Here is a 21,317-nt window from a genome sequence, read left to right on the forward strand (position 1 = left end):
ATTATTACCTCTACCCAGTATGAGAGTCTGCAGCCGTAACTTAGCCAAGATTTGTAGATTTGATTCGTAATTTAATTAAAGTCGTTGAAAGATTTTCGTCTGCAGATTTAACCAGATATAGAAAGTTTTTGTCGTGAATACGACTTACTTTACTATGGGGTGCCTTTTCAAAATTAGCCATATGGAAGAATGGGTAGAACTTAATCGTGAATATATTGACTTGTATTAATGGTAGCAACATAATTCTTTCACCATTTCATCAAAAATATGATCAGGAATTTAGGATCATATTTTGAACAGTGTGAAATAACCACAAACAACTCAAATATTAAGTTTTCTCAAAATTTGAAATCAATGCGAAAAACTCTTTACTTTCGCTTGGGTTTTTCGCGCAAGGACGACGATTTTGAGGTAGTCAGGCATATTTCTTTTACTGAATGCGTATAAAAGGGGAACCGTGGTCAAAAATCGATCATTTCATTTCGTGCGTTCGATGGAAGCAGACGTCGTGGGAATGGAATCATCAACCGGCAGCGACGGAGAGTGCTCCTTCTGCGTGGTTAAACTTGAACTCAGAGTCCAGTTCTTTATTCCAGACTTATTCTATTCGGTTCTTTTTAGAACCATAATAATACTCCTAAAGAATTATGCGGAATTTTACTTTGCTGTACTCTATACAACCCATTTTGGTAGTCATGGCGAAAAATCGTCTTCAAGTTTCAGAGCTTAGTTCCGGAATATGGGTTTAGAATTCAGAGTCTGCGTACTGAACTAACTCAACTCGTCACTCTCCATTACGAACGCTTTCAGAAAGTTGCACAATTCAAACAATCGACCAACTACCAATTCGAATTCGGAAGCATAAATAAAGCGTGTCATATTCGTATTCACGACATCTAGTTATGTCTCTGACATAACACACCAGTACTTTTTTTTGCTGTATCTTAGCGTGTATCTTGATATCAACTTGAATTCTAACGTCAGCTCTCTAATTTTCGCAATATTTTGCATGCTGTATGAAATTTATTAAACACAATACGCTTGTGAACCGGCTGAAAAAAAAAACGTTTCTGAACAAGAAGAAAATTCAACACTAATTCCGTTCAAATTTGATCCAATAAATATTCTAATCAGCATCAATTCATTCAACCATGGCTTTGTTCGTGGCACCCTCGTTCAATTTGGTTCACGTAGTTTATCCTGTAGCACTGAAGTTGGTTCTTTTTCAATGTTCCCGGAATGAGGCCTCCCAATAAGTAGAAACATCCATTTTACACTGTCATCTGCAGGCACTTAGCGAGAAGAACACGCCAGGATGGTTGTGTCTGGCAAAAGTGAGGTACAGCGAAGGACACCTAATTTAATAATCTTTGCTTATTCCACTTGAGGATTGACTCACTTGCGTCTAAATATAATATTGGTATTTGAAAATGATTACAGCGACGTAGAGATGTAACGCTGTCAGCCATTGTTTGAGTTACAGGCATGGGAAATTTATCAAAGCGTACTTATTTCTAGGAAATCGAATTATTTTAGGACTTTATAGATTGTTTCGCACATATTTTAATGTATCTTTCTATCACGTAATGTTACCAAACATAGCGAAGCTGTAATATTGAGCGAATCTTTAAATATAAGCGAAATTATTGCTGATGCTTCAATCTCACATGAGACACGTCAGTTGAAGGTTGCTGCCAGACAACAAGTGTCACGCGAAGCGATACAAAATAATTCGAAGCTCTGACTTTGATCGAAGTTAAACAGCTCCCATCCGCTTGTTGACGTTTCGCGTGATACTTGCATTCTGAAACCAGCTGAGGTCACTGCCAGAGTGCTTTATTCGTATTTTATCTGTAACATACGCGAAAAGTAATGGCATTGTAAAGGTACACGTATCCACAGGTGACGTCAATCGTGCCCACACATTTTCTGAACAGGTTGTTTTGGTGCTTGGTTCAATGTTTAAATGACCAACTAGAGATCGTTCCAATGAAATGCAAATGTGGAAAGGGAGAACGAATTAGATAGTCTGAGCAGGCAATGGATTCTCTTGTATGTCGAGTATGAAACAGAAATAAATCACACTTGTTGGGTTTTAGAGAAATTTGTAGGAAAATTCCACGCAATTTCATACTTCGTACTGCCACAATTGCAGGAATTTCTCTTTTCCTAATTTCGATTACCAGATTTTTTCAGTGTTTCAAATTTAGTTGTTTTTTTTAAATAACTTTATTGGAATATGAGTTACAATTAAATTATTAAGATTTAAAATGGGTGTTCAGCCACAAGTGGTGACTTTTCAGCCCTATTATATATATGATTTGGTTGTTACCATGAGGACACCATTTGCTTCCGCAATTCTGAGATTTTTGTGTAGGGAAAATTCTAAACCTACTTGTATTGTGTAATGGGGAAAAGAAACTTATATACTAACTTACTAACTAATACAGAAAGCGAATCGATTCAATTGAAGATTGCATCGATTTTTGTCGGAATTTGCTTTTAATATTACGTGACATTACATCTAATGGTTCTATATTTGTGAGTCTGTGTAACTTATTTGTACTAAACCAGGGAGAACGCTTCCAAATCATTTTCAGAATTTTATTCTGAATCCTTTGAAGCGTTTTCTTCCTGGTGGAACAACAACTTGACCAAATTGGTTTTGCATAAAGCATGGCAGCTCTGAAAATTTGTTTATAAATTAACAATTTGTTTTTTAGACAGAGTTTAGAATTTCTGTTTATAAGAGGATATAAACATTTAATATATTTATTACACTTTGCCTGTATTCCTTCAATGTGATCCTTGAAAGTAGGTTTTTTGTCATACGTTAAACCTAGGTATTTGGCTTGATCAGACCATGTCAATTCCAAGCCATTCAATTTGAGAATGTGATTATTGTTTGGTTTAAGAAAAGAAGCTCTGGGTTTATGAGGAAAGATAATTAATTGCGTTTTTGCTGCATTTGGTTTATTTTTCCATTTTGACAGATAATCACTGAAAATATTTAAACTTCTTTGTTGGCCACTGCAGATCACTCTAAAATTTCTACCTGTGGCTAACAGACTTGTGTCGTCACAGAATAGCGATTTCTGACAACCAATGGGTAGATTTGGAAGATCAGAAGTGAAAATATTATACAAGATTGGAGCTACGCTCGAACACTGCGGAACACCGGCTCGTACGGGTAGCAATTCAGATTTACAATTCTGATAGCTGACCTGAACAGTACGATCAATTAAATAATTATGAATCATTTTGATCAAATAAATAGGAAACTGGAAATCAGACATTTTTGCTATTAAACCTTTGTGCCAAACACTGTCGAATGCTTTTTCTATGTCTAGAAGAGCAACTCCAGTGGATATCCCAGAAGATTTAATTGCTTTTATCATGTTCGTTACTCTGACAAGTTGATGAGTAGTTGAATGTTCATGACGAAATCCAAACTGCTCTGGTAAAAAAATTGAATTCTCATTTATATGAGACATCATTCTCAACAAGATAATTTTTTCAAAAAGTTTACTGATAGAAGAAAGTAAGCTAATTGGTCGATAACTTGATGTTTCTGCTGGGTTTTTATCAGGTTTGAGGATAGGAATTACTTTAGCGTTTTTCCATCTTTTTGGGAAGTAAGCTAATGAAAAACACTTGTTGAAAATTGTAACCAAGAGTCTCAAGGCAACATCGGGAAGATTTTTAATAAGAATATTAAAAATTCCATCATTACCAGGAGCCTTCATGTTTTTAAGTTTCCTAATAATTGATTTAATTTCATCAAAATTCGTCTCAATAATGTCATCTTGTGATAACACTTGGGTTGAAATATGATCATATTTCAGCGAGACTTCATTTTCAACAGGACTCACAACGTTTAAATTAAAATTGTGTGCACTCTCGAACTGCTGAGCAAGTCTTTGAGCTTTTACGCCATTTGTAAGAAGTATTTGATATCCTTTCTCGAGAGCAGGAATTGGTTTCTGAGGTTTCTGAACCTTAGAAAGTTTCCAGAAGGGTTTAGAATATGGTTTAATTTTTTCAACTTCTGTAGCGCAATTTTCATTTCGCAAAAGAGTAAATCTATGTTTAATTTCTTTTTGTAAATCCTTAACTATTATTTTCATAGCAGGATCACGAGAACGTTGATATTGTCGTCGACGAACATTCTTCAACCGAATGAGCAATTGAAGATTGTCATCGATGATAGGAGAATTTAATTTAGTTTGAGCTTTGGGAACTGAAAGATTTCTAGCTTCGATAATGTAATGATTCAAATTATCAATTGCTGTGTCGATGTCCGCAGAATTTTCTAAAATAGTTTCATGATCCACATGATTTTTAATGTGAGATCTGTAATCCAACCAATTAGCTCTATGATAGTTGAAAATAGAACTAATTGGATTAATTATAGCTTCGTTGGAAAGTCTGAATGTTACAGGAAGATGATCTGAGTCAAAGTCAGCATGTGTAATCGGTTCACTACAAATGTGACTTTGATCCGTTAGAACCAGATCAATTGTAGACGGGTTTTTCACGGAAGAGAAACAAGTCGGATTACTGGGATGAAGAACTGTAAAGTAACCAGCTGAGAGTTGATTATGAAGTATTTTACCATTACTGTTATTTAGCCTACAATTCCACTGGACATGCTTAGAATTTAAGTCCCCTGGTATGAAAAATTTCGGTCGATATCTTGTGAGTTTTTGCAAATCGCCTTTAAAGAAATTTAACTGTTCGCCGGTGCATTGGAATGGCAAATATGCTCCAGCGATGAAATAAATTCCATGAATGGTTTCAACTTCGATTCCCAAGCTTTCAATAACTTTAGTATTGAAAGAAGGTAAAATTCGATGATTAATTTGCCGTTGGACAAAAATGGCAACTTCACCACCCATTCCAGTAAACCTGTCAAATCGATGAACCACATATTGTGGATTACTTTTCAATTTGATATTTGGTTTAAGAAAATGGCAATTTGGTTTTCTGTCACAATGGCAATATGAATTTTGTGAACTTTGAGAAAATTATAAAATTCATCTTCACTCGATTTCAAAGATCGAGCATTCCAATTTAAAATATTCAAATAATTATTTAACATCACTGTTCAATTTTGAATTCATTATAATATTATTTGCGAATTGCCATCCGATTTGAAATGCTTCAAAAAGTGATGAAGTCGAATTCATTCAGATGATCTTTTGAAAAAGTTTATCTTGTGGGTAGATCATTTTATTTTCAGTTATATCGCCTAAATCAGCTTCATTCAAAGAAGCGAATGGCATTGAAGGAATATTTGTAGGTAGACTGCCATTAGATGAAGATGATATGGCCGATCTACCTATTAATGAATTGTTTTCGTTAGGAGATGAACTGCAAGGCGGTCCTGTGTTTTGATTATTTACAAAAGAAGAATTAAGTGGTAGATTTCAACCTGTTGTACTAGCATAAGTGACATTAGAAGATGATGTTGACGAGGTCGATCGACCTGTCAATAAATTGTTTTCGTTAGAAGACGAATTGGCCGGCGTACCTGTTTTTTGTTTTAAATTCGAAGAAATAAGTGCCTTTGAAGAATTAGGCGTGGCATTTGTAACAGTTTTTTGATTTTCAGGTATGTTCTGTAAATTTAAGGTCGTTGATTTGACTTTTTGTCTAACGAACGAGCGTTTAAATTTTTTTCCCTGACAGGACATTTCAAATAATTAGATTTATGATTTCCATCGCAATTTGAACATGAAAATTTACCAGTGGTCTCATTCATTGGACAAACGTCTCTCGAATGTGATTTACCACAATTCAAACTCCGTATATCCATAACGAGCGTTTAAATTTTTTTCCCTGACAGGACATTTCAAATAATTAGATTTATGATTCCCATCGCAATTTGAACATGAAAATTTACCAGTGGTCTCATTCATTGGACAAACGTCTCTCGAATGTGATTTACCACAATTCAAACTCCGTATATCCATATGACAATTTTTGGTTCCATGGCCGAAGCCTTGGCAACGACGACATTGCTTTAAGTTTGCAATACGATTATGCCGTTTATAATGTTCCCAATGAATTTTAATGTGGGAAATGAAACGTACTTTTTCTAAATTTTTCAAATTGTTTACATCACTTCGATTGAAGTGTATTAGGTAAAGTTCATGGGAAATTCCAGAGCGTGGTTTAGAAGTACCATTCGCTCTTTTTTTTCCATAAGTATTACTTGGGATGGGGCAAAACCAAGCAATTCTTTTAGTTCATTTTTAATTTCATCAGTATTTGATAAGCCTTCCATTTGATAAGCTTTTCAAGACAGCCTTGAAGGGTCTGTCTGATTTAATATCATATGAATAAAATTTATGAAGTTTCTCGGACAAATATCGAATAAGACGTTCATAATCTTCCAATCCATCAACCAAGACTCGACATTCTCCTCTTCGTCCGATTTGAAATGAGACTTTTACTTCCGGGAGAAAAGTAGAAAGCTCAGTACGGAATGCTTTGAAGTCGAAAATCATCACCGTCACTGGTGGCATAGATTGATGTTTCTTCCCAGAACGACAAGCGTCCATTTTGGGAATTTTTGAAGAATTTTCTTCTATGTCGCTACAATCGGATTCAGGAAGAATCTCGTAAATATTGTTAGACGGCATAGGATCAACGGAAGGGAAGTCTGTCCGTTGTCTATTATTTTCACATTCAGATTCTATAAGATCGTGAATGTTATTAGGAATGTGTTGAATAACGGATTGTGATTTATTCCGTATTGAATTATTTTTAGCCTTAGGCTTGTTGCCTTTCCGGTTGGATGTAGGCATTTTTGAAATGAATGAATTTTTAAATTATATTAAATTAGCTAGGCTAAATTAGTCTTCGATTAGATTCCTAGCTTAGAAAAGTCTAGATAAAGACTGATTAGTTCGAAGAATAGTTCTTTGAATAGCTAGCCTTAAAAAAGGCTGATTAATTTCTTAGTCACTCTAATATTACTCTTTGTATAGCCTTGAGAAAGGCTGATTAATTGTTAGTCTTTAAAAAGACTGTTAGTGATTCAGGTAGCCTTGAAAAAGACTGAAGCCTTGAATCAATGAAACTCTAGGTAGCCAGAAAAAATTTCCAGTAGCCAAGATCTATACGCGTGCGGTGCGAACGGCTGTTCAACACCGACTGAATTTAGTTGTTTTTCGAGAGAATAAGAATAGGTGTATCTGACTAAGTTTCCTTTTTTCATATTATTTGTAATCTTTAAGACTACAATTTGATTGATTAAGCCCATCTCTCGTAAAAATTTATCAAAATTACCATAATAATAATGTGGATAAGATTGTCTCGCTGCTTTTGTGATGTGTTGAATAAATAAAAATTCACATCTCTCCTGATAACCGATAGTAGATCTTAAGTTAGGTTGCCTTACTATTACAAGAAAATCCATAATGTTTTTCTCGATGGCCGGCAGCCCTGATAAACCTATTTGAAGGTGTTGACTCGAAAGCGAGATTCAAAATAGTTGTACATCGCCCTCTACGTTCATTTTGTTTTCTATAATGCATCGGTCGATAAATTATGACTAATTAGTTCCACGTTCCACTTTGGTCTTTACGATAAATAATCATTTGTCGTAGAGGAAAAAATGGAAAAATATAATAGCTAAATAGCTATTTTGCTTTATGCATTATAAAAAACAGCCTCTGTCTGTTGGTCTGTTTTAGAATAGTTAAAAGATATTTTGATTCAAAAAAACTTAATAGAAACTTTGAACAAAGTTTAATAGATGACGCACCGAAACACGTTTTCTGAGTGGTTATGTGTTAGTAACAATCACTCAATTTGTCTGTTACAAACAGGAAACAAATTAGCTACCGTTACTAAATTTTCTGGTTGCGAAAGTTGAATACCAATTTCCCAGCTCTAGTCGAAGAGAAAGCAAAAATTCAAATTCGCTACAGGGGCGTTTTTTTCGCAAATTTCAGTATTTTCTGTTTCTTTAAATCACGCGAAGTGATACAAAATGATTCGATGCCCTGGCAAATTTGCTTTGAACGATTTTAAAAAGCTCGCATCCATTTAGTGACGTACGTCAAGACGCGCGTGCGAGTCAGTCACGGTTGATTAAAACAGCTCTGTCAGAATGAATACGACTCGCTAGCAATACATGACATTGGGCCGTATGAATAAAACGTAGCATACTTGAATTTCGGTAGTAAGTGCTACATGTGGATCACGTTCCTGTCAAAAGCAGAGACTTTACTACACAACAACGTTCGAACATGTGGTATTTCCTACAATTTTTCGGTAGGTAGCTCCAGAGGTTGCTACTCGTGTGTTTGCTGATGAAGTGAAGTAGAAAAATTAAAACCAAACCGAACGTGTTTTACTCTGTGGACTATGGTTTTGAGAAGATACTACAAACAACAGACTTTACTACATTTTATTCATACGGCCCATTGAATCGATCTGCATGGCTTCGATTGACGCATGCATTCTGGCTGCAACATAAGGGTCAAAATAGCTAAAGATTATTCGTAATTTTAATTAAAGGAACTCGTTTTATATTGAGTTATCAGTAAAATCGCATATCAACTAAAACATAACACGACAGCGAACCATTCTACGTTACACATTCGCAAACGAAATTTATTAAATTTTGATTACCTTACTTCTCATGAATAGCACTAGCAATCCAATTGGACTGATTCTTACAGTTTTTGCCTTCTATTTCCGACACTTCTTAAATCGAAGACTCGGAAGATCGGTTCGTTCCGCCATCAACCAAGGTAAACTACAAATTGATGCAGTTTTGAGTCCAATTCAAAAGATTTTTTACGTTCTTGGTAACGTCGCTCTAAACGACGGATCAAAATTTTAAATACTCGTCACCCTGTAATTCTAGAAATGGAAGTCGGATACAGATAAAATTCAATCTATGGTAGAATGAACCTTTCCATTTCAAGGCAAAAGCCTGGTTTTGTACTTAGGGCACATAACCGGTTTTAATTATCATTACGTTTTGTCTTCGACTCGTCAGAGCATAACAGTTTATGTAGAATCATTATGCCACCCATTAGTTCAACATAAACCGCTAAGCAGATGTAAAATTTCTGCTAGCACTTTTTGGCTCTGCACCGAAGTGCATATTGATGTGCCGAACGAAAATACTTTTTGGTCATTTGAGGGTCATTTAGGGATTAGCCTTATTCTTTGCTTTTATTTATATAAATAAAGGCTATATCAGGATAAGCATGTGAAATCTGCAGCATGTGAAATGTGCCGAACGAAAATACTTTTTGGTCATTTGGGAGTCATTTAGGGATTAGCCTTACTTTTAGCTTTTATTTATATAAATGTGAATCTGCCCCCAAGAAGAATTCATATTGTTATACCACATTCGAAAGGTCATAGACTGGAAATAATTTTCTCAAAGTTTCAACCCTTTAACTGCCATATTGACGGAGCTAGGGTGGTTCTATTGATTTTTATTTTATTTGATTTTTGCAGAAATCGCTCCTCCGAAAAATTTAAAAAAAATCAGATATATTTAAGGCATTATGGGGAAGGTTTAAATTTTTTTTCAAAATTTTTGAATATGTATTTCTTCCATTAAAAAATACTTGAAAGTTTTGAAACATATTTTTTCCCTCTTCCAATTTTTGCACCACCCTGAATTTTTTAGTGATAAATAAAGAACTTTTGGAAATGTTAAAGTGGTATGTTTTCTTATTCTAAAATTTGAAACAACAACATATATAAAAAAACGTGATTAATCCACCTAGCAGTGAGATGATACCTTTTTTGCCTTTCTCATATAGAAAGGTTATGCAATCACTTGAAAAACCGAGTAGTGAAAATGTGCCCGGAGGGCCAAGTGTCATATACCATTCGACTCAGTTCATCGAGCTGAGCAATGTCTCACCAGGTTTTCTCGGAGATGGCTGAACCGATTTTGACAAACTAGCATTCAAATGAAAGGTCTCGTGATCCCATACGGAATTCCTGAATTTCATCCGAATCCGACTCCCGGTTCCGGAATTATAGGGTAAAGTGTGTTCAATATTGTACACCGTCACTTAATCCGGCGAAACAAAAAACGTAAAAAATTTTCTAAACTGGTCTCAAAACTACACAAATCGATAGTCATTATCAGTAGGCAACTAAACAAACCGATTCCGGCTATCCTGGTTCCTGGTATCCGGTTCCGGAAGTACCGGAAATAGTGGTCATATATAACAAAATGTATCTCACTCACTTTTCTCAGTGATGGTTTGACCGATTTCCACTAACTTAGATTTAAATGAAAGATGTCGTGGTCCCATACGGAATCCCTGAATTTCATCCGGATCCGACTTCCGGATCCGGAATTATAGGGTAAAGTGTGTTCAATATTGTACACCGTCACTTAAACCGGCGAAATAAAACACGTAAAAAATTTTCTAAACTGGTCTCAAAACTACACAAATCGATAGTCATTATCAGAAGGCAACTAAACAAACCGATTCCGGCAATCCTGGTTCCCGGTATCTGGTTCCGGAAGTACCGGAAATAGTGGTCATATATACCAAAATGGATCTCACTCACTTTTCTCAGCGATGGTTTGACCGATTTCCACAAACTTAGATTTAAATGAAAGGTCTTCCGGTTCGATACGGAATTCCTGAATTTCATCCGGATCCGACTTCCGGTTCCGGAATTATAGGGTAAAGTGTTTTCAATATTGTACACCGTCACTTAAACCGGCGAAACAAAACACGTAAAAAAAATTCTAAACTGGTCTCAAAACTACACAAATCGATAGTAATTATCAGTAGGCAACTAAACAAATCGATTCCGGCTATCCTGGTTCCCGGTATCCGGTTCCGGAAGTACCGGAAATAGTGGTCATATATACCAAAATGGATCTCACTCACTTTTCTCAGCGATGGTTTGACCGATTTCCACAAACTTAGATTCAAATGAAAGGTCTTCCGGTTCCATACGGAATTCCTGAGTTGCATCCGGATCCGACTTCCGGTTCCAGAATTATAGGGTAAAGTGTGTTCAATATTGTACACCGTCACTTAAACCGGCGAAACAAAAAACGTAAAAAAATTTCTAAACTGGTCTCAAAACTACACAAATCGATAGTCATTATCAGTAGGCAACTAAACAAACTGTTTCCGGCTATCCTGATTTCCGGTATCCGGTTCCGGATTCCGGAAAGTGCATATAATAGTGAACCCATTTCGTTTTCTTAAGGATGGCTTACGCAATCAAAGCACTGTTTTATTCTGTATGTTATGCATAAACAATCTCTTGGTTTCTTTCAAAACTCGAAGAGAATTTTTTTGAATAGAATACCACAATATTATATGTACATGAGAAAGGCATCATTACACCACTAGGTGGATTAAAACAGGTTTTTATCAATACGCATGTGTTTTAGTTCTCATGACATTATTTTAATTATCGTCGTTTTAAACGGCAAATTGAGATTTTAATCACTCATTACCCTGTAATGCCGAAACTGCAAAACATATCGAATTTCAATCTTAGCGTGTGACAATCGATTGAACATTCCATGAGATGTCGAAGTAAGTTCCACTTTAGAGTTTTTCGTCATTATTTATGGTTCTTCCAGAGCCGGTATTCAGGAATTAGCATAGCCCAAAATGATTCGAATGGCCATAAATTATTAGGTCAAACAATTTACATGAAATTTATAAACTGTAATTCCAGAATCGGATAAAATTCACCGATTTTGTATGGGACCTTAAGTCCTGTAATATTTGTTTTTGAAGTTCGATTTGGTCTTTTTTGAGAAAATGATTGAGCTTTGAGAATCGATTCGATACTGGAACCGGAATTCTAAAATCGGTGTAGCCGAAATCAGTTAAATTCACCTGAGGAGTGTGTAGACATCTTCGAGAAATTGTAGTACGAATTAAAATTTGGGGGTACATTCCGAATCCAAAAACGAATACCGCTCAAACTGAAATAAATTTATTTGGTAATCGACTATCCAAATCTGCAAGCCCGATAAACCTGATTAATTTATGTGAAATGGACATTTTTATACTAATCACCATGCATTTTCTAAACCAGAAGTCGGATCTGACTGAAAAGTAAGAGGTTTTATAGGATTTTAAAACCTCTCATTTGAATCATAGATGATTCTTAGATTTCATTTGAATCTTAGATCGGTTCAGCCATCTACGAGAAAAAATAATTGCATTATTTTAATTTCGTTTCACATATCATCCTGTGGTTCCGCAATCAGAAGTCGGATCCAAACGTAATTCAGGAACCTTGTTTGGGAGTATACGACTTTTCATATAAATCTGAGTTTGTAGAAAACGGTTTAACCATCTCCGAGAAAATTGAGTGAAATTATTTGTCACACACGCATTTGCTGATCTCGACGAACTGAGTCGTATGGTATATGGAAGTCATGTTCTTCCAGCATTTATTGCTGTAAATAGTTTAAATCAATATAATTATGGAATTACTTCCAACTCGATAATGCTGGTATCATCTGGTTTACATATGCCATATTCGAAAGATTATGTTGCCAAAAATGAACCGTGCTAAAATTGGTCCGAGGCAAATTGTCATAAAAAAGGATGCTGTACACAGTCTTTTTGGTACTTAGAAACAATTATATGTAACAGTATAAAAAATCGTGTTTCATGTTTCTCCCAAGCATTGCTTTTTCATACAGCGCTCAAAATTCCTTCTACTGAAATAAGGCTTACACAAAAACATCGATATCTCCGTTAAAAATGGACGGATTTTAACAATCTATGGCTTGTTGGATAGGTATTACCGAGCGAAATCTAAGTCTGGAAACATATTCTGTTTTCAAGGTCAAATGTGACAGATACTGTCAAAAAACTGAAAATTTTGACTTAAAACTTCGTATAACTCAAAAAGTAAACATCCGATCTCAAAACCATTCAATAGCGTTCTGGGTGACGGGGAGACCTTTCATTTGCAACTAGTTTGATCAAAATCGGTCCAGCCATCTCTGAGATCTCGACCTCTTAGTTGACAACACACATACAGACACACACACATACCGACACACACACACACACACACACACACACACACACACACACACACACACACACACACACACACACACACACACACACACACACACACACACACACACACACACACACACACAGACAATTGTTCAGTTCGTCGAGCTGAATCGATTGGTATATGACATTCGGCCCTCCGGGCCTCGGAAAATTTTTCGAAAGTTTGAGCGAATTCTATACCTATTTTTTATATATATAAAAAAAGGTAAAAAGCAATGCTTTATATTTCGTTTTTAAGTTATAACCTTCTGCATAATTTCAAGTCATGCATTTATCGACTATGTCCATTGAAAAACTTGATTCGCTGAATCGATTTAATTTAATTTTTTGGTATATTGTGTGCAAAGGTCCGTACTTTCCAGAAAATATCTGAGAATACATAATGACGTCTCATGTACCAATCAACTCAGTAAGTGATTATTCACTCTCAGACGAACGCTTCCAGGTTTTTACTGGTTTAACATGACCAAATATCATTGAAATTCGTGATATGCTGGTATTAATGGAAAAGATTTGGTCGTATTTTTGTTCAAATTGCGAAAGGGAATTTCTAATAAGGTAATATCATCAATCCTTGGATTGGAATGAGAGTAACAAGTATCGAAATATAGTAGCTCTGGAATAAAAGTTTTTGAAAAGAAAGTTCTGCTAAGCAATTTTGGATTCAAAGCTTTATCACGAGACGACCTAATTAAGACACACAGAGCATAAAAAAGCTATTCGGGCCCGTAATAAGTTGTATCTATGGGTTTTGAAAAATCTTTCTTGGTTTTGCACCGAAGTGCAATGTGCCGAACGAAAATACTTTTTGGTCATTTGAGGGTCATTCAGGGAATAGTCATTCAGGCTTAGAGCAAATAGAAATAAATTTACGTCTGCTTAGCGATTTATGTTGAACTGTTAGGTGACTTAGCGGTATAAAATAAATTGTTATGCACTGACAAGTCGAATACGAAACAAAAAAATATCTTTCACTTAAGTTTGTGTGAACCGGTTCGGTCATCTGAGAAAAAAATTCATACGGTCTATGCTTGTTATAATATGCACAGTTGGTTTAAAACACTTCATTCCTTATTTCGAAATATTCTAGAATTACTTTCAAAATTAACGAATCATAAAAACAAACAAATGTTTCATTTCGCTAACGCACCGTATTTACTGTTTCAATAAGACGGAAACTGACATCCAAAAGTAAGAACCAATCCGAATGCGTCGAAGCTATTGGTTTCGATATTAGATACCATCAGGACATCGTGCTCGCAATGTCAATTTCTACTTTCCTTCCTCCTTTACAACTCACCATCATCCTCAAAGCTCAAAGCGGTATATGAGGGTTCGAATCCCACATCTAATAGCAATTTAATGAGCCATTTTCTTAGGAAACTCAGATAAAATAATGATTCACTCTACGTGATCAGGTTGACGATGCATCAACGCACTCATCCGATAGCATAACAGTTAGAAAAATCCGCTTATAATTTTGAGGTGTGTGCAGTTTTTCTTCCCATCTCCGAACAAGTTCATTCGTTAGGCTGGTTTCCGCTCGCCATTTCTATTGTCTAAGGTCTTATCTTTCAAATTTAGTGCTAAACTTAAACTCACATTTTAACGATATTCGCTCTCGTTACCACCGATGTGGAGCAGGTTTAATAACACTCTATTTTCGTTTCGTCCGTTTCCATTCGCAGGTGTATCCAGGACGAGATATCACGAACATCGTTGAGTCGTCCCACTATCAGAAAATCGGTGGCTGGTGCCGACAGGGTGCACTAAACGCAGCCAAGTGCAAAGGCGCTCAGCGATGGATCAAGCCATTTAGATGTTTGGGTAAGTGCCAACGGGCGGTGGTGTTATTTTCATCACCCAGGACATCCGGGCCAGGAAGGGCGGACGACAGTGGCAACGGCTACGATGAAGGCGCACATTTCATCCATTTCGCGTCGTTATCTTCTGTTGTGGCTGTAGGGAACTTTTATCGCTCCCTCTGGTAGTTTACGAACATCCGAAAAGGGTGCAATGAAACCGAACATATCTGAAATTAAATTCATTTATCTGAAGCTTTAATCTGACACTTTCGTCGACTGTTGCCACTGTTTAGCGCTTTCCGTTTTCTTTTGTGTTGATCATTTTGGTACTTTATTTAGCCCGCCTTTATCTTACAACAATTTCGTAATGATTGTTCTAACAAAGTTTTTCGTAACCTGACTCGGGAAATAGTGGAGAATTGTTTTTGGATAGATTAACAACACCTACGCATAGCTTCCCCTCTTTTGTCTTATGAATGTCAATTGATATCACGGATCATTAAAGCCTGCGGTACAATGACGCTAGCCTAAATCCATTGCATTACCACAAAGTGAAAGAAAACGGTTTTCGGTTCATCCGGACGTTCCACTTTCCCTAATGATGTAAACATCAGGATAATTTAAAAAGTAAATTAAGCAATGATTACCCGACGCCAACGCTTCCTGAGTTTGCAGTTTATCTCGGAAGACGAAAAAAAAATTAGCTCGCGCTCATTACCTTCCACGTAATGAGCACTAAAAAACAGAAGCATCCAACTTTGCATCAGTACTGAAAACGCTATCTCAATAGTCAAGTTTTTTATTCTTTTCATCTAGTCGGCAAGATTGCGTTCTCATGGAACAGAACAAGTTCAACTTGTAGGCGCAATTAAATTTACTCTTTTTCCTGGAATCGAATGCTTTAAACTGCATTACTCTACTATGTTGAATATATTTTTAGTATTTTCATGAAACTTCTATATGTTTCCAAGGTAAAGTTTCGACCTTCAACTGAAACGACGTAGTTCCAAAAAAAAAGTTCAATTCTGTTCATTCCAAACAACATAAAGTTTTCACTATTCATCTGAAATAAAAGACTTACTCAAATGCAACAAAAACAAATAACGCAATAAAAATTGCGAAAGAATTTTATGACAGCATGAAGAGAACGCACATAGAGACACGAGTGCAAAACACACACACACTTATAAATTCTATATCAACACCTTCATTTTTGCATTGCGTGATTCGTAATTGAATGTGTTAGTGACGGTGCAAACTTTGTCTACTTTTATTTTGATAAATCTGTAGCACTGAAAAGTGCTTTGAATTGTCACGACCAACACACAGCAAAAAGTGCACAAATCTAACGAAACTGTTCTAGATTTGCACTAAACTGAGGATTTTTACCTTTGATTTGCAAAGAAGAAATCCTAATAGTTCTTTAGAAAACTTTTAGAGCCATTAAAACGGTTGATTATATGTGGTACTTCCCACCGTTGTCTTCTTTTCGTTGTTTTTTCACCAATGCAAACGACTAGCAGCTGTGACGTAATCGCCCTTATCGGAAGCGAAACTAGCTTTGCAAACGACACACAATACATCTGCTCGCAGTGGCGATAGAATCCAAACTGATCCAATTTATGTTAAGAGGTTTCTTTTTACGTGATTTCGTTTGTAGCTTTTTCTTTAATAGGCGGTCCTAACGGCTATAAAAATAGCAGCATATAGAATTTTAATTTCGTTTATTTCATTTCGGATTTACATTTCATTGAAAGAAACTATCAGGATGCTGTACGGGATTCAGTACTGCCTTTCAGAAGGACCAAATTGTGGAACTCACTACGATATTAAGCACTGTTCGGAACATTTTTCTCGAACGATTTGTTGTACAGCAGCAGATATTTTGTTCTCTTCCTCAGAATGCGTTCTGATTGGCACAGATCACTGAGCTATGAGCCTTAAAAATACGAGAAAGGCAAACGCGCCTTATGAATTATCCTTTTTGATACTCGTTTATACCAAACATTTTAGAAAAGTTTAATTTTGAATTATTTGAGATTATGTCACACAACTGATAATTTTATCATAAAATTGTGATCATATTTCCGATGGCATATAGCAAAAATTATGTTGATTCGTTAGATACAACAAGAGATATTCACGATCAAAAACTTATCACTCTCTCAGAGGGTAAATTTTGAAAAGGCGCCCCATAGCAAAGTAAGTCGTATTCATGACAAAAAACCAAATCGTACACAGTCTTCAACAGAAAAGTGTAATTTCACGTGTTTAGTAGTTGCGGAAACAATTGCGAAAAAAGCTATGTTCAAAAAATTGATTCGAAGAGGTTTCAAACAAAAATGCTTCGTATATCTAAAACTTTTTGCGTTAGACATATAGTTTCTTCGGCAAAGTTTTTTCTCGTTAGAATTTCTAAACCTTTGTAGAAGACATGAAAAACTACCTCTTAAGGGAAAAAAGTCGTTAACATGAACTTTTATCATAGTAGGCTTTGCATATTTTTATTGTGATCTAATCATGAGATATATTTTTGGGAATGAGTTCTCCAAAGGAACTATGTCTATCGGATCAACGGTTTATCAGAGAGTTTAGAGATTTAAGTTCACGTTTTTATCGATTCAAACCACTGTGCACTGAATAGATTAAAACAGGTTTTGTTCTTAATTCTGTTCTAATCCAGATGAAATATTTGCAAATAATTATAAACAATCCTCAAAGTTATCATATCATGTTTATGTGGGGAAAATAAACCAAATTATATGAAGTAAGGCTTACAAATTGGACAAGTTATCGAATTAAGGAATAATACCGAACTATTTTTCATCTGTAAAGTATTCCTATCATGAAGAGACTAATGGCGTTATCGTTTTTAATTTGCACTACACCGGTGCAGTGCTACACTGAAGCATGAATAAACGAACAAAAATGACGAAAACATAAACAGTAACCATTGACTACAATGAACGATTCCATTGCACAGAACTACACCAAATTTTTGATGAGTGCTACACCAGTGGTATCGGGGCATAAAAAGTGTAGCACTGGTGTAGTGCAATTGGTAAAAACGAACGGTTTTAGTGCAGCAGTGTAGTGCAATTTAAAAACGTAAACGACATAAAATTTGTTTTAATTTAAAGAACAAGCTTTTTGGTGGTACATTTCTACGTTATTGTTGGCCCGTTGTTTTAATAAATTTTGACTTGTTGTTGAATATAATTCTGCCTCTATTTTCAGACACTCGGGACTTTGATTACTTAAAAATGTATATTTTTCATGTTTTTGCCTTTCTCATATAAAAATGTTATGCAATCACTTGAAAAACCGAGTAGTGAAAATGTGCCCGGAGGGCCAAGTGTCATATACCATTCGACTCAGTTCATCGAGCTGAGCAATGTCTGTGTGTGTGTATGTGTCAAATAATCTCACTAGGTTTTCTCGGAGATTGCTGAACCAATTTTGACAAACTTAGAATCAAATGAAAGGTCTCGTGGCCCCATACGGAATTCCTGAATATCATCCGGATCCGACTTCCGGTTCCGGAGTTATAGGGTAAAGTGTGTTACATATTGTACACCGTCACTTAAACCGGCATTTTCTAAACTGATCTCAAAACTACACAAATCGATAGTCAGTAGGCAACAAACCAAACCGATTCCGACTATCCTGGCTTCCGGTATCCGGTTCCGGAAGTACCGGAAATAGTGGTCATATATACAAAAATGGATCTCACTCACTTTTCTCAGCGATGGTTCGACCGATTTCCACTAACTCAGATTCAAATGAAAGGTCTCGTGGTCCCATACGGAATTCCTGAATTTCATCCGGATTCGTATAGTTATAGGGTAAAGTGTGTTACACCGTCACTTAAACCGGCGAAACAAAAAACGTAAAAAAAACGTCAAATTGAAATGTAATCCACATTATGTGGTTCATCGATTTGACAGGTTAACTGGAATGGGTGGTGGAGTTGCCATTTTTGTCCAACGGCAAATTAAACATCGAATTTTACCTTCTTTCAATACTAAAGTTATTGAAAGCTTCGGAATCGAAGTTGAAACCATTCATGGAATTTATTTCATCGCTGGAGCATATTTGCCATTCCAATGCACCGGCAAACAGTTAAAATTCTTTAAAGGCGATTTGCAAAAACTCACAAGATATCGACCGAAATTTTTCATACCAGGGGACTTAAATGCTAAACATGTCCAGTGGAATTGTAGGCTAAATAACAGTAATGGTAAAATACTTCATAATCAACTCTTAGCTGGTTACTTCACAGTTCTTCATCCCAGTAATCCGACTTGTTTCTCTTCCGTGAAAAACCCGTCTACAATTGATCTGGTTCTAACGGATCAAAGTCACATTTGTAGTGAACCGATTACACATGCTGACTTTGACTCAGATCATCTTCCTGTAACATTCAGACTTCCCAACGAAGCTATAATTAATCCAATTAGTTCTATATTCAACTATCATAGAGCTAATTGGTTGGATTACAGATCTCACATTGAAAATCATGTGGATCATGAAACTATTTTAGAAAATTCTGCGGACATCGACATAGCAATTGATGATTTGAATCATTACATTATCGAAGCAAGAAATCTTTCAGTTCCCAAAGCTCAAACTAAATTAAATTCTCCTATCATCGATGACAATTTTCAACTGCTCATTCGGTTGAAGAATGTTCGTCGACGACAATATCAACGTTCTCATGATCCTGCTATGAAAAACATAGTTAAGGATTTACAAAAAGAAATTAAACATAGATTTACTCTTTTGCGAAATGAAAATTTCGCTAAAGAAGTTGAACAAATTAAACCATATTCTAAACCTTTCTGGAAACTTTCTAAGGTTCTTAAGAAACCTCAGAAACCAATTCCTGCCCTCAAGGAAGGAAATCAAATACTTCTTACAAATGGCGAAAAAGCTCAAAAACGTCCTCAGCAGTTCGAGAGTGTCCACAATTTTAATTTGAACGTTGTGAGTCCTATTGAAAATGAAGTCTCACTGAAATATGATCATATTTCAACCCAAGTGTTATCACAAGACGACAATTTTCAACAAGTGTTTTTCATTAGCTTACTTCCCAAAAAGATGGAAAAACGCTAAAGTAATTCCTATCCTCAAACCTGATAAAAACCCAGCAGAAACATCAAGTTGTCGACCAATTAGCTTACTTTCTTCAATCAGTAAACTTTTTGAAAAAATTATCTTGTTGAGAATGATGTCTCATATAAATAAGAATTCAATTTTTTACCAGAGCAGTTTGGATTTCGTCATGAACATTCAACTACTCATCAACTTGTCAGAGTAACGAAAATGATAAAATCAAATAAATCTTCTGGATTATCCACTGGGGTTGCTCTTCTAGACATAGAAAAGGCATTCGACAGTGTTTGGCACAAAGGTTTAATAGCAAAAATGTCTGATTTCCAGTTTCCTATTTATTTGATCAAAATGATTCAAAATTATTTAATTGAGCGTACTCTTCAGGTTAGCTATCAGAATTATAAATCTGAATTGCTACCCGTACGAGCCGGTGTTCCGCTGGGTTCGAGCGTAGCTCCAGTCTTGTATAATATTTTCACTTCTGATCTTCCAAATCTACCCGTTGGTTGTCAGAAATCGCTATTCTGTGACGACACAAGTCTGTTAGCCACAGGTAGAAATCTAAGAGTGATCTGCAGTCGCCTACAAAGAAGTTTAAACATTTTCAGTGATTATCTGTCAAAATGGAAAATTAAACCAAATGCAGCAAAAACGCAATTAATAATCTTTCCTCACAAGCCAAGAGCTTCTTTTCTTAAACCAAACAATAATCACCTAGGTTTAACGTATGACAAAAAACTCACTTTCAAGGATCACATTGAATGAATCCAGGCAAAGTGTAATAAATATATTAAATGTTTATATCCTCTTATAAACAGAAATTCTAAGCTCTGTCTAAAAAACAAATTGTTAATTTATAAACAAATTTTCAGACCAGCCATGCTTTATGCAGTACCAATTTGGTCAAATTGTTGTTCCACCAGGAAGAAAACGCTTCAAAGGATTCAGAATAAAATTCTGAAAATGATTTTGAAGCGTCCTCCCTGGTTTAGTACAAATGAGTTACACAGACTCACAAATACAGAACCATGAGATGTAATGTCACATGCACGCTGCTGTGGGGATCCTCTCTGAAGCAACAAACGGTCGCTTATTCTCGTTTCGCGATCCGATTCTGTATGGGCAGTGGATAATTGCGATAGAATCATTTTACTATTGCCGCTTATTATAACTATGCGCATATAACCTTTGTATAAGTTGTGTCTATGACAATGTATGTGAATGCTCCACACAAGGGTTTTGAAATATTGCAACCTAGTATGAGAAACATCAAGTTAAACCATCGATTCGATTTTCTGCGATAATTGTTAATTTGCGATCCTTT

The 21,317-nt window shown here is 35.8% G+C and overlaps 1 protein-coding gene across 6 annotated transcripts in view; it reads left to right on the forward strand.

Moving 5' to 3' along the window:
- LOC131429764 (amyloid-beta-like protein) overlaps positions 1-21,317 on the forward strand; it is a 317,342-nt gene that overhangs the window by 203,950 nt on the left and 92,075 nt on the right. For all 6 annotated transcript variants that reach the window (XM_058594093.1, XM_058594095.1, XM_058594094.1 and 3 more), the window contains one exon: positions 14,762-14,900. In XM_058594093.1, the coding sequence (XP_058450076.1) occupies positions 14,762-14,900 (139 nt within the window). The remainder of the gene's footprint in view (positions 1-14,761; positions 14,901-21,317) is intronic.

This window comes from Malaya genurostris, chromosome 2 (assembly GCF_030247185.1).
Source record: "Malaya genurostris strain Urasoe2022 chromosome 2, Malgen_1.1, whole genome shotgun sequence".
NCBI lineage: Eukaryota > Metazoa > Arthropoda > Insecta > Diptera > Culicidae > Malaya > Malaya genurostris.